This window comes from Alternaria atra (genome assembly GCF_907166805.1).
Source record: "Alternaria atra isolate CS162 genome assembly, contig: 21, whole genome shotgun sequence".
Taxonomy (NCBI): domain Eukaryota; kingdom Fungi; phylum Ascomycota; class Dothideomycetes; order Pleosporales; family Pleosporaceae; genus Alternaria; species Alternaria atra.
Genome location: NW_025091319.1, coordinates 748,485 through 762,298, shown reverse-complemented (window position 1 = coordinate 762,298; position 13,814 = coordinate 748,485). Strand labels below are relative to the sequence as shown.

Here is a 13,814-nt window from a genome sequence, read left to right as displayed (position 1 = left end):
GCACAGGGACAAGAAAATAGGACTGAGGCTCTGAACTGCAATCGACGAATCGATGAAACTGCCCGATACGGTAGTTAGCCGATAGAAAGACTTCTGATTGGATACGCAGTGAGCGCCTCACCGAGAATCCACGGGCATCTAACTTGTGTCGCGGAGCACACTCGCACAGCTTTACACAGCATAGCATCACAGTCGATATGGATGTATCTGCAGGGAGAGTGAACCAGTTGTTTGTTGAACGCCGATCCAGCTTTCTCCCATGTTGTATCATTGAAAGTCCGCGATTTGGGTACCTTGGCCCCTCGGAGCAAGCCTACCGGTACCTTGGTACTGGGATATCATGACGATGGGCAGGATGCAGGCACTGACAAATTTCCAAATCCAAGGGCAAAATCACCCAGACCAGATCAGCAACACAATGAGAGCGAGAACGCGAAAACGAGCACAGTGATCAACGCACATCGCAACAGGTACTACATCTGGGTACAGAATCAACAGCTCGAACCAGACCCAATCGCGAGAGCGAGCACTATCATCAACACATTTCACTACAAATGCTGTATGCAGTCATGGAAGATGGCGCAGCCGAAAGTTCCATACGAGATAACAAATGCGCCCACCGATAATGGACGGAGTTTGCCGTGTGCGATAATGGATGCGAATGCGAGTAGGGCACGGTTCTGACTAAGATACGTACGGACGAAACTCGTACAATCCTACACACGCTACAGATACGCTACTGGTGATTTATCTTCAAGTAACACAAATCGCTTAAGAAAGAGGATACGAGTGCGCACGCAGTTATCGATGGACAGTGAAATAATTACTACTCACGGCAGTCTGTATTTCGAGTAAGGCGGAGCTAGTGTTGTTGTCGCATCGAGCCAAGATACTTAGGTAGTTACTTATTTGTGATAACAAGGATCTCCCAGAAAGGAAATACGAACGCGAATGCAGTGATCGATGCATGATGGACTTATTACTACTTACGGCATTCATGGAGTGACACTAGAGGTGGGCAGATACCAAGCCAGGATCATTACTTATTTGTGATAGACAGGGCACCCCGAAGATGTAAATACGAACGCGGGTGCAGATATCGACGGGAATTGAATAAAATTACCACACACGGCGATGTGGTGCGCTCAAACGTGAGGCTAGAAGTAAAAGAACAAGGTCGACCCTTTCTGATTGACAGATCTGCGAATGCATGCGTTGGGTGTTGTTCCAATAGACGGTGTAGACGTGGCGTGAAGCGAACGCGAATGCTACGACCACGAAAGAGAAAGAGAACGAGAACGAGAATGAGAACGAGAAGGAGAGCACAGTGATCGGTGAGTCTAGTTATCTTTTATATTGGGTAGAATAGAGACGGGACAATACGAGTTTGAGTCCCTTCAAATAGTTAATCGATGCAAGATAACATGATTGTGTGTTTTCTGAAGCGTGTACATATCTTTTAAACTCCCTCCCCCGACTCTCTTTTATCACACTTCCTCAACACTAACCCAAGGCTCAGAAATGTATTTAGAACAACAGTTACCCTTTCTGCTCAGTAACTGTTCCTGTCTGTCAGGATGATATGTTCATTGTCCTTTTTTTATCGCCGCCTCACTCACACCCAGGCTAGAAAATCGAGACAAATTTTCAAGCAGTAGACATGACTAAACCAGCTTGCAGGGGAAATCATCTCAAGGGGTTAGTCCGCATCCACGCTTTTGTGTACTCTCATAAGGGGGGAAATAAGGGGATAGGAAGAGCTTGTTAGTAATGTGCATACGTCTCTCACGAGTGGGGGCCTGAGGTGATGGGAAGAGTATTGAGGAAGATGATGAGAGAAATGAGAGTGGTGGAGAGTGATTTTATAGGGTTTGTGGGGAGTAGATTGCGGTCGAGAGTGTGCGGTTGTGAGTAAGCGGACGTATGCCAAAGATGAGGTTTGCAAGGCGTACCAGTGGTACTGTGGACACAAACGTGTGGACCCAGATTCCCGGAGTTGCAGGCATAGCAGTTGATCTTGTTGTATTGATGATGTTCTTACAACAAAACTTCAGCGTATGTATTAATTGCATGGGTATACTACTCCTTCAGGTAACTCTTCAAGCCCTCCTTCCCCACATTCATCGCTCGCTCGATTTCTGCTTCCTCCTCACGTAATCTGCCCTTACCATAGGCCAAATCGCGCTCTTGCTTTCGCTTTTCCTCACGAACACGTCTCTCGCGGTCTGCGAGAGCCTTTTCTCTTCGTTCGCGCTCAGCCCACTTCTTTGCGCGTTCTGCCTCCTCCTCGGCTGAATAGACGACACCTTCGGGTGCAGGTGGTAGGGTGGAGATGTAGGTGTTGATAAGGCCTTCGCGTGTTGATGGTGGGAGAGAAATGTAGCAGAGATCGCTAAGCACGGCAGAGGGCAAGGTATCTATAGTCGTGGAACGATTGAGGAGCGCGAGAGGTTGGGCTCGTAGGAGTGCCGACAGATCGGATTTTAGATCGGATGATCGCATGGCCAGCCGCTTGATGTGGTCGCGATACAGCTTCTCCTTCTCTTTGTCTGGAAGCTTGGTGTCCTTCATCTCAGGCTCCTTCTTGTACTTTCGGCGGAACTCAGGCCAGTACAGCTTCGGTGTTGCGTGTCGGTCGAGGAAGGCCAAGTACGGTATCCGGGGGTCGCGTTTTGACTGTCGAGCTTTCTCTTCCTTGAGAAACTGGGCTTTATCTCGCGACCACTCATTGAAGCATTCTTTACGAGCCACCATGTTGGGCAAAGCCTTGTATCGCTCGTCGTCGTATAGTATGCCGTCTTCCAGAACCTTGTCCCAGGGTGTGAACGGGCTTACTCGAGTGTCGTCCAGTAGCTCCTTGAATAACGCTTTGCAGTCTTCCTCAGACAAAGCAGGCTCCTCCTCATCGTACTCATCGTCGTAGCCTTGATCCATCTCCATCTCCTCCATCTGTGCCAGTTGCCATGCAAGATCGTCGTCTTCCTCTGGTGGTTTGTCTCCAGATGGCTCTTCGGTGCGCTGCCGCTTTTGCGCGTGTCCCGACGCTTCGCCCTCGTCATCGGTCACTTCCACCTCTTCATACTCCTCGTCATTCTCCATGCCTTCTTCACCGTCTACTTCGACGATTTCCACCTCCTCTTCCGCTTCTGCCAGCTCGGCCTCGATCTCAGCCATGGCGTCATCCTCCTCTTCCACGTCGCTCGGCTCACCGCGTTCCCTGCGTTCCTTCTTTTCGCGCTCCTTCCGATCGAACTCGATAACGGCCGTCATAACATTGGGTGGGAACTTCCAGAAACTTTCGTTCGTGTCCTTGTTCCAGACGAACCGCCGTCCGAACTTTGTCTTCACCAACACCCATGGCGCGCAGTTCGGTATGTCTTGGCGATGTTTTGGTTTGTCGTCCCGTTCTTTTCTTCGGTCGTTGAAATTGTTGTGCCCTCCGCGCATTCCTCCCCGGTGTCCACCTCGTGATTGTTGATGCGCCCCGCCATGCTTTGGAAACTGTTTCGGCGCGCTTGCAAAGATAAAGTCATTGATCGAAGGCTGCGGCTGCGAAGTGATTTGCGCTTGTTGACTATTGTGGCCAAGGTCGTAGGTTGGAGGCGCGGTATAGGAAGCAGGTGCAGTAGGCGGCGTTGGATTGTGATATTGTGGAATTTCGGCAACAGGTCGCGTGTATGTTGACTTTCCTGTCTCTGCGTTGTAGTAGTATGAATGGCCTGTAGCACGTTAGTTGAAGCATGTGACGCAAGTGAGAGCTGTGTATAGCTACCTGAGGGTGCTTTATGCTCGGTCCAACCTGCAGGGAGCGCTGGCGCTGGCGCAGGTGGTCGCACTGGTATATCCGACATTATGGTGTCACGCTTCAGTCAGGAAATGAAGCTATACAACCCTTGCAAGAAGAGTTGGTGATGGGAAAGTCGGTGTTGCACGTCGCGATCCAAAAACTGGTCGGTGCCAAGCAGCCTGAATCGCCGACGCGCTGCGTATGAGCTTGTGCCTGGAGCTTCCATCAACACCAGCCCACGCCCCGACTTCCCCGCCGCCCTCTCCTTCTCTCACTGCTGTCTACACCCCCAATACAACCCAGACTGCCAGAGTAGACCGCAATCATGTCACGGAGATACGACTCCAGGGTACGGAATACCCCAAACTACGCCAACGCCGCCGCTAATAGTGCATAGACGACCATCTTCTCTCCGGAGGGTCGCCTCTACCAAGTCGAATACGCTCTCGAAGCTATCTCGCACGCCGGAACAGCATTAGGTATCTTGGCACAGGATGGCATCGTTCTCGCCGCAGAGAGGAAGGTCACCAGCAAGTTGCTGGAGCAAGACACATCAGCGGAGAAGCTATACATCTTGAACGAGTGCGTTGGACCCGTCATTGTACCCGGATATGATAACTAACAGCCTTGTAGTAACATGATCTGCGCCGTAGCAGGTATGACTGCCGATGCCAACATCCTCATCAACTATGCCCGTCAAGCCGCCCAAAAGTATCTCCTCACGTACAACGAAGACATTCCCTGCGAGCAACTCGTCCGCCGTTTATGCGATCTCAAGCAGGGTTACACGCAGCACGGAGGTCTCCGGCCGTTTGGTGTATCCTTCATCTACGCAGGATGGGACCCTCAGCGACAGTTCCAGCTGTACCAGAGCAACCCCAGTGGCAACTACGGCGGCTGGAAGGCAACCAGTGTCGGCGCGAACAACGCCTCTGCCCAGAGCTTGTTGAAGCAGGACTACAAGGAGGAGTGCGATCTGAAGGAGGCATGCGGACTTGCAGTCAAGGTGCTTAGCAAGACCATGGACTCGACTAAGCTAAGCAGCGAGAAGAGTATGTCCACAATTCATACAACATGCCGGGGCAGTGCTAACAAACTGTAGTTGAGTTTGCGACAGTAGGAAAGACCAAGACAGGCAAGATCTACCACCACCTGTGGGGAGCGGACGAGATCGATGCTCTGCTGAAGGAGCACGGCCTGGCCAAGGCTGAGGATACCGAGATGTCCGAGACATGAGAAACACGACCAATGCACGATATGAACAGGCGCAACGGAAATGTCTCTGCATGATAGACGAGGCTTGTAGTATACCATATCAGGTGAGAGCTATGTGGCATCTCGTAGCTAATCTCACTTTGTCATGACACGCTTTTGTATATTCTGAGTATTACCTGCCTATCATGCTGTCACGTGTCAATCGTTTGAAGCTATCATGGCAGTTGCCTGTGTTAGAGCCTGCTCCTACCTTGATCATAGCCCAACTTCGACGCCTTCCCCCATATGCAACCCCCGATCGAGTACTTGAGCGGTCCCACCATTCTCCCTATTCCACCTTCTCAAATCCCGTCTCGATCATATTGTGTCACCGCCAGCATCATCAGCATCGCCAACTCGCATTGCTTACTGATCTATATCTGAGCATTCTACCGCAAAATGACCACCCCTACTCAACGTCCTAGCTACAAGTCTTCCAGTAGTACTGGACCTTCCGGATCTTTCCTACGCCAGCTGCTTGACGGAATAAGGTGATAGGTTCCAACTGTTACAGATACGAATGTGTTAAATGCTGATTCTACTAGGTCAGATGCAAGTCAAGAAGGCGTCGTCGCGATCAAGACCAACACGAGTCCTGAGGATTCCCACGATGGGACCAATACAGCGCCACGCCTGCGTCCGTCACTCAGTCGCCTGAAAATCCCATCCTCAAGGTTTATCACTCGTCCAGCTGCTATTGGAGAGGATCTCGCCCAACTCAAGTCACCATTAATGTTCTGTGAATCTGATATCTCCTCCACACCCTCCCCTGACGAGCCCCCAACCTCAGGATTGACTGCATCTTCGAACGACACGACGCTTCCAACGTCTGCCTCGACTGTGGGTTCGACGGATACCACGATTGTGCCGCTTCCAACCTCGGCATGGGCCTTGGCTTTGACAGATACTGCCACTGCGCCTGGATCGCTATCTAAAGAAATGCGCACCCTGACCCTGCCCGAGACACGTAGCCAATTTAACACAACGGAGGACAAATCACACAACTCTCTGGCAAATCGAGGCTTTTCTGGCAACAACAGGCGTGTAATACGAAATGCCGCTTTCATCGAGAGAGCACCTGTCCCACCTCACAAGATCTACTCTCCTGAGAAACAGCCCCCCGAACTTTCCTCTTTCCGCCCTGATATTGCCACACCAGAGGGACTCGCCCCTACCTCAGCTGCTCGAGCCACAACTCCAGTTCGACATACAGCGCGCCGATCCTCATCTGCCAGTCCGGAACCGCCTGAGACACCGAGCTTTCTGAGACCACTGCACCTGTACGATACAAGCAACGATTGGACTCACGATATTTCCATCTACAAGAACACTCAAGGCGAAGAATGGAAGAGGAACTCACTTTGTAGGCATTGTTTTCAGCTCCGTGGAGCCTTTAGCAGGATCATGACGTACGGTTATGAGGCGTGCGGGCGAGATGAGCGTTTGGATAGCCATTATTGGGAGCCTTTGGCTTAGCTACAGTACTACAAAGTTGTTTCTCTTTACTAGACGATAGCCAGACACCTCGTATAGTAATTTGCACATCGTATTCCAGGTCCTAATACAGTAGCAATGGTAGAATACTTGTAGCAAATATCTTAGTGATTTCAGTGGTATCTGCTATATCAGCATACATCTGGGATGATGAGGAAAAATGAGAGTAGAGGGAATACGAAGGGTTTATATATGCGCTGAATGCGAGATGTGGGCTGGTACAACCGTAGAATGAGGTGTTAAGCGGGCGAAGGGCTTGGGTCGTGTTCGTAATGGGCCTGTGTATGATGGGACTGTACCGAGTTTGCGTACCGGACTTCCGTTCTTGGGCCAATCTTTACCTGTCGCGGACATTGGGATATAACTTGTCAAGGAGAAGATTATATACGTAATGCGTGTCGCTGCTCGACTAAGCCTGAATGCCAGCTCCGCTTTTCGCTGACATCCCAGAGCGGATGGGAAGCACGAAGCAGTGACGAAATTCACCGCATTACCATAAGAAATACTCCACCGCCATGTCTTTAGTGTTCTCGAAGCCGATAAGCAGCTAGAACGGGTCACAAGTTCAAATATGGATTGCTACATCACAAGCAGAAAACACAACCACAGTAGAAAGAAAAAAGCTATTTCGCGCAAGCGTACTTATCTGAACGTCCAAGAAATGTTTGCCTCCTCATCAAAAACAGCATAGGACACTGTCAACGTATCAAAAAACACTCTGAGTCGAGATCGCTGCGAGAAAGCCGTTTGATCTGCCCGCCCAGATGGTCACAAATGCTATCGAAGGGCAATGTGATGTGGTATCCTATTCTAGGTACAGACATAACACGGTAGGGGTCTGGTAATTCTCATGAAATATACAAATGTGTAAAGGGAAGAAAAAGAAAGAGAAGGAAAATGGTAGCGACTAGGGGTGGGAGCGAGGTTTTGTATGGGTTCCGTGGGCGGGCACCTCTTGCAAGTGTCGAGCTGCACTTGCACCGAGTTCGAAGGCAGTTGCGTGTTGAAACAACATGCTGGATGTTCTAGCGCCAAGTGTCATTTGCAGGGAAGGAAGGCCTTCAACCATCTACAGCAGGAGCAGCGAGTGATGTAGGCACGGCGAGGGACGTTAAGAAGGTGTGACGACGTCGGCACGGGAGGAGCCATACGGATGTAGCTTTTCTCCAGTCATTGTGATCATGGGCTGTCGAAACACGGGATGCATGTCATTATCAAGTTATTAGAATGCTGAATGGTACATGGATTAAGAAGACAATTATCAGGGATATGTTAGTCGACTCCATTGGTCAATCATCCCCCTTGGCACACTGCGTTCAAACGGTGTATTCCAAGACGACATTATTCAGAGGAACTCAAGATATGATTAGCTCAAAGGGTTGCATCCTCGTGAAATGTACATTGCCTATGGTCTTTCGGCACATTGCAGCACATCAGTTCCAATAATGACGTTATAAGCAAAGCTAGAAGAGCAGTATACTCTTAGTGAGCCTTGTACAAACTCTATGTTCTTTCACATCCTCACTGTAGATACCCAAAGAGTTAATGTTCGTAACATCTTCCAGATTCAACTCGAAGGCGATGCACGCGCTCTACAACGACGGAGGCAGTTCTCGAAGACATGTGTGTCACAATACAGTTGCACAAATCACTCGTTACTCCGACAGTAAAGCTTCAGCGCTAGTTACTTGATTGGAACGGCATTTTATTGTACCTAGATAGGCTTAGCATGGAAGAGTCGGGATGGACATAAGATCCTCTGATATTACTATGGAGATGACTCTAGTGTATCAACCTTCCAGACGAGATGTGCATCTTCCGAGCTATATGATACATAGTGCCTGTTCGACATCATTACAATATTGTAGCATGCTGCGCGCCTACTAAGTACTATAGGGTCATTGAGTGTGCAACGTCTCTTTACAATCTCGCCATGCACGATGAATGAAGAGAGATAGGCGTCCGCCATTTCATTTCAGGCGTGCTGGCGTTTGATTTGCGTATTTGAGTAGCTACGTAGAAACGTCTGAAAAGGAAAGCCGCTTCCTTCCTTTTTCCTTGTCAAAGCTTGTCAAATCACCTAGTGCACCTCCCACGTGGCGCCGTTGTTGAGGGCGGCAACAGCCGAGGACGTCAAAGTTCTACATGTGGTGTCATAGCATACGTTGGAGTTACCCCAGATGCACAACCTCCTGCGAAACGTGCAACTGTCGCGTACATTGTTCTCGACACGGAGCTCATGCGCCTCATCCTGGAAGTTCGAAGATGTCATGCGCCGCGCAGACCCTCAACCGCTGGTTGTACAAGGACTCTAACACGACATTAGCTAGGACGAGCTACGACACCACAATAAGGCACCCCTTATTGCAAAGAAATTTGCAATGAAAATCACGAGAGTAGAAAAGCTTCACAGTCAGTACTCAGGGCGAAAGCTTTTCCGAGCGGATGGTTTTGCTAAATACGACCCGCTAGTCTTCGCCAACGGCATGTCTTGCGCCGATCGCGGCAATTGAAGAGCGAAAGAGATGAATCGCGCAGTGGAAAGGAAGCTTATGAGAGACGTTGAGAAAGCAAGGTTGTTTCCATGAGGCATGCACGAAGCACTCTGGCTTGCTCAAGTCGTCTCCAACATTCAGCCTTGTTTCCGACGAATCCCAGCAACATGTTCATGCCAAAACCCTAGCCGATCTCTTAGCCGGATGACGCACCCCAGGGTTTCGAACAAGGCGCCGTTACGATAGCAAGACGTCACTCCACTTTGCGCAACTGCCGCTCTAGAGCCTCTGAGCCGGTCGCCGCGGGACAGTATGGAAGCTTAATCGGAGCGCAATGTTTGCTCCTAAGGTGTACCTTGTTGCCTCGCGTCTCTTCATACATTCCTTCGCCTGTTGGACATGTGCTGCTTCGCCTAACCAGGGTTTGTCATCAGGGGGATCTTAGAAGCATCTTAGCGCGTTATATCCGAGCGACAACGGCTATTTCCAGTGGAGTGGACTCTAAGAGATTGGCGTGTTGCTAGCGAGGGTCATTTGGTACTTATCGAACCTTGCGTTTCATTCCAACATACAAAAAGCGACGGCCAAATCGAAACGAATGGAGTCAAAGGAAAAAACGAGCCTTGGCTCAGCACGGGAACAACACGAAGACAGCGCGTCAAGCGAGTATGAGAAAAGACGCGAATCTACTGCCGATATCGAGGAGGAGAATGTGGTTGGACTGGATGAAACTACGCGATCTCCGACAAAGGAGCGAGATGGCACAACAGCTGAAAGAGGCCGCAGCCAAAGCAGACGTTCGCAAGATGGCAGGAGCTTGAAGACGATCAGATCGCATCACTCGCGAGCCGGAGGGGATGGCTACACATGTCTCGACGCTGAAGGCAATGTCCAAGGACCGAACAAATCCAGAACCGGAGCTGTAACGGAGCAGCCGTATCTAGTGACTTGGGATGGTGACGCAGACCCAGAGAATCCAAGGAGCATGGGCAAACTACGAAGATGGCTCATCGTACTGATATGCGCCAGCAGTTCACTATGCGTGTATGTCATGGTCTTGTTGTGTCAAGTATTGCAAAAGCACAAACTAACGAATGCCAAATGTAGGACATGCACTTCATCGCTATATACGTCAACGTATAGTCAGCTGGAACCTGAGTTTGGGGCATCCCGCTTAGTATGCACGCTTGGCCTATCTATGTTTGTTGCAGGACTCGGCGCAGGACCGATGATCCTCAGCCCCCTCTCAGAGGTGCGTATAGCTGCCGGAAATCACGGCACTTCAATGTATCCCTGATGGACTAACCAGTTGTAGTTCTACGGTCGACGACCTATCTATATCTGCTCTTTTACGTTCTTCCTGATCTGGATGATACCATGCGCAGTGGCACAGAATATCCAGACAATGTTGGTTGCGCGCTTTCTAGATGGACTTGCTGGCTCAGCCTTTCTCAGTGTAGCTGGAGGCACCGTGGGTGATATGTTTGGAAAACACGTCAGTCGATATTGTGTTAGCCAGCGTTTTATTTCTGACGTGAGTTTAGGAGCTATCTGCGCCTATGATGGTTTACACAGCCAGTCCATTCGTCGGTCCAGAAGTTGGCCCTCTGATAGGAGGTTTCATCGTTGAGAACACTACGTGGAGATGGTAAGTGCTTATTCGAGACCCACCTCCCCCACCTCCTCCACCTTGTCGCACTACACCTGCACACCCGGTGGTGCTGCTTGGGCTGATCGCATCTGTCTTGGACGTTCGTATCGAGAGCACCTAGAGCAGGCCTCGCGGGAAGCTTTTGGCGGTGTGTTGACATGAGAACAGGTGTTTCTACGTGCTCATCATCTGGTCTGGAGTTCAGGTAAGGTTGTGCTGCACACCATGTGCACCAGACACTAACGCTAGACCTGTAGCTTTGCCTAATCGTTCTATTCGTGCCTGAAACGTACCACCCCGTTCTCCTCCGTCGGAAGGCTATTCGACTGCGAAAAGAAACCGGCAACCCAGAGTGGATAGCGCCCATTGAGAAGATGGACAGATCTATTGCCAAAACCGTACTGTGGTCATGCATCCGCCCATTTCAACTACTATTTTTCGAGCCTATGGTGCGTCTTCGCGCTCGATGAGGCCTTGATTGGTGGACTGACCGTCGTGTTCTAGTGCTTGAACCTGTGCATTTTGTCTGCCATTCTTTTGGGCATCTTGTACCTCTTCTTTGGCGCCTTTCCGCTCGTATTCGGAAACAACCATGGCTTCAGCATATCGCAGACTGGACTTGCATTCCTAGGCCTGTTGGTTGGCATGCTCGTGGGTATATCCACGGACCCTATCTGGAGAAGGATATACGGCAGGCTCGTGCGGCAGCGCGAAGAGCAAGGAGGCGAGCCCGGGGGGTCGGAACCTGAGTTTCGGCTGCCTTCAACCATTATTGGGGCTTGGGTCGTCCCTGTCGCACTCTTTGGTAAGCTTCGGCATGACTTTGAACCGGACAAGCCTCTAATCACAAGTATGCAGGGTTTGGGTGGACAACATACTCATCAGTAAGTTCAAAGTGCTTTTGATATGGAAGGTTCCATACTAACCCTTCGACCTCTGCAGGTTCACTGGATAGGTACGACATCATCCCGCATATCGTCGAGTCGCAATCATAACTGACCATGACACTGCAGTTCCAATAATCTTTTCAGCGATGTTTGGCCTTGGGTACGTTTTTCTTCTTTTAGACGCCTCAGGTGTCATCGATGAGAACAGCTCACTGACCGCTTTCCATGACGTAGTGTCATATGGGTTTATTCTGGGGTCTTCACATTCTTGGTTGAAGCTGTAAGTTACCACGTACCGATATCGGACCAGGCTCTTGGATACAGAGATAGTAACATCGCCGAACAGTACCCTGTCTATGCTGCATCAGCTCTTGCGGCCAACAGCTTTGCGCGGTCGTACTTTGCTGCGGCTTTCCCGTAAGCTAGCATCGAATCTTGGGCAAACTCCATCACTAATTAATGAAATAGACTATTTGGTGTTCAGATGTACAACAGTAAGTTTCTGGGAAGGCGCACCATGGTGAAAGAGCGGTCACTGATTTGGGACAGATCTCGGCTACCAATGGGCAACTACTCTACTTGCGTTCCTGGCACTAGCAATGGCACCGTAAGAGACCCAAAGCAACAGTTGTAGGACTCACTAATGTATGTTGTCGCAGATTTCCAATCTTGTTCTTTCGCTATGGCAAGCGCCTCAGGGGAGGCAGTCGATTCGCATCAGCATAGTCGGCATGGAAGCGAAGCGAGGGCATGTTGCAGACTTGACTGGAAGCGGACTAATAATAGAGAGTAACACGGCATTTGCATACCATAGAATTTTATTGAATCAAGGATTTTGCGCCCACACGTGAGACCACATGAAGCAAGCTGGCCGGGCTTTTGTGCGACGGAACATGAGCGCCACGAGGACGGCCACGCCAGCTCGAGGGACAACAGATACACAAAAAACTAAAGCGGTTGCGGATAGTACCGTTGCCGAGGGCGGTGCACCAGCGTGCGAGAACGTGTTCGGCAGACTGGAGACAGGGCGAGGGAGACATTGAGGGCACACATAGCGAGCGAAGAGTAGACGAGCGAGACGGAGTATGATAGTTGGTAGTACGAGCGCGCGGATTGGCTCACGACAAACCAGTAAGGGATTGGCGCCAAGGCTTTGCATCCAACACTGCATGCATGCCTCATAACCGAGTTTGAGGCACTTTGGGCATGCCGGCTGCTTTGTTTTTTGGGTATACGCTGTGTGGCGTGAGGTGTCGAGGTGGGAATTGCGAGTGACTGGGCAGGGTATTCTGCAGCACAGTGCTCAATCTGCAATGATATACAAGACCCACCATGTGCTGATGATGATCTTCTGTGGCTGAAGTGCTAGTGACGTCCAAATAGTGAAGCTGGAAGCAAAAGTGCGTGACAGCGGGCTAGCGTGAGGCCAAGCACGCGGCTTACCGGTCGACAGGGACCGAGGCAGCTGCGTGGGCTGCAACTTCCAGCAAACCTCGAACAGCCAATTGCGGGGAATCGCAACTGCGCGCATCTTGCAGAGAGAGCCCCAATCTACCACACACGACCAGCGCCCGACGCCTCGAGCCCACTCTCAACTGCACACAGCGCTGCAAGTGCCCTGGAAGCTCGTCAAACCCAGCAGCACCTCATTCGCCTCGACCGCGCGCTCCGTCGCGACTTGCTTCCTGCCTCCCCAGACGATCATAACCCATCGCACCTGCCCCAGCGCCGACCGTGACTTCTCAAGCGCTGTACCACGGCGCTGGTCCACCGTGTAACTCTTTCTATTGTCGAAGCGACGCCCCAACCGTGACTGCCACGCTGCTGCGCTCACCTTCCGCGGGCTCGCCATACGAACCCCGGCACCGCTCGTAGAACCACACTCGACTCCCAGCAGCATGGGCAGCGCGTCTAGGTAGCGTCTTGCTATCAAACATGGTTCTGTGTGCTCCTGGAATGCTCCCTCGATTACATGGACCCCGACCCCGTACCACAATAGCACTATCCCATACCTGTCCGCCGGATTGAGAGCCCTTCACCACCTGCGTCCCCTGCACAGCTTGTCATTGGACCTGTCAGAGTGTTACGGCAGCGTCCGTTTAAGCAGCCAACGCACGCGTGATCGCACTTGAAAACACGCAGCTGGAACGCCTCCAGCCGTGCACCCCAGCCACATTGGCTGAACCGTTTCCCTGGGAACACCCCAAGATCACCACTGACGGCTACACGCAGCACTAAGCGTCAAG

The 13,814-nt window shown here is 51.0% G+C and overlaps 3 protein-coding genes across 3 annotated transcripts; 2 read left to right on the top strand and 1 right to left on the bottom strand.

Moving 5' to 3' along the window:
* Positions 1-2,079: 2,079 nt before the first annotated feature.
* ALTATR162_LOCUS687 (uncharacterized protein) lies at positions 2,080-3,851 on the bottom strand (the record flags this gene model as incomplete). The annotated part of the gene is made up of 2 exons (XM_043308281.1): positions 2,080-3,719; positions 3,773-3,851. 2 exons carry the CDS (start codon positions 3,849-3,851, stop codon positions 2,080-2,082), a joined length of 1,719 nt encoding a protein of 572 aa, XP_043164216.1.
* A 261-nt stretch (positions 3,852-4,112) lies between these two features.
* ALTATR162_LOCUS686 (uncharacterized protein) lies at positions 4,113-5,023 on the top strand (the record flags this gene model as incomplete). Its single annotated transcript, XM_043308280.1, has 4 exons — positions 4,113-4,136; positions 4,185-4,369; positions 4,421-4,839; positions 4,890-5,023. The coding sequence occupies 4 exons, from the start codon at positions 4,113-4,115 to the stop codon at positions 5,021-5,023; spliced, it is 762 nt and encodes a 253-aa protein (XP_043164215.1).
* A 417-nt stretch (positions 5,024-5,440) lies between these two features.
* ALTATR162_LOCUS685 (uncharacterized protein) lies at positions 5,441-12,179 on the top strand (the record flags this gene model as incomplete). The annotated part of the gene is made up of 8 exons (XM_043308279.1): positions 5,441-5,532; positions 5,587-6,321; positions 10,850-10,886; positions 10,939-11,130; positions 11,186-11,565; positions 11,803-11,985; positions 12,037-12,062; positions 12,118-12,179. 8 exons carry the CDS (start codon positions 5,441-5,443, stop codon positions 12,177-12,179), a joined length of 1,707 nt encoding a protein of 568 aa, XP_043164214.1.
* Between the last annotated feature and the right edge of the window lie 1,635 nt (positions 12,180-13,814).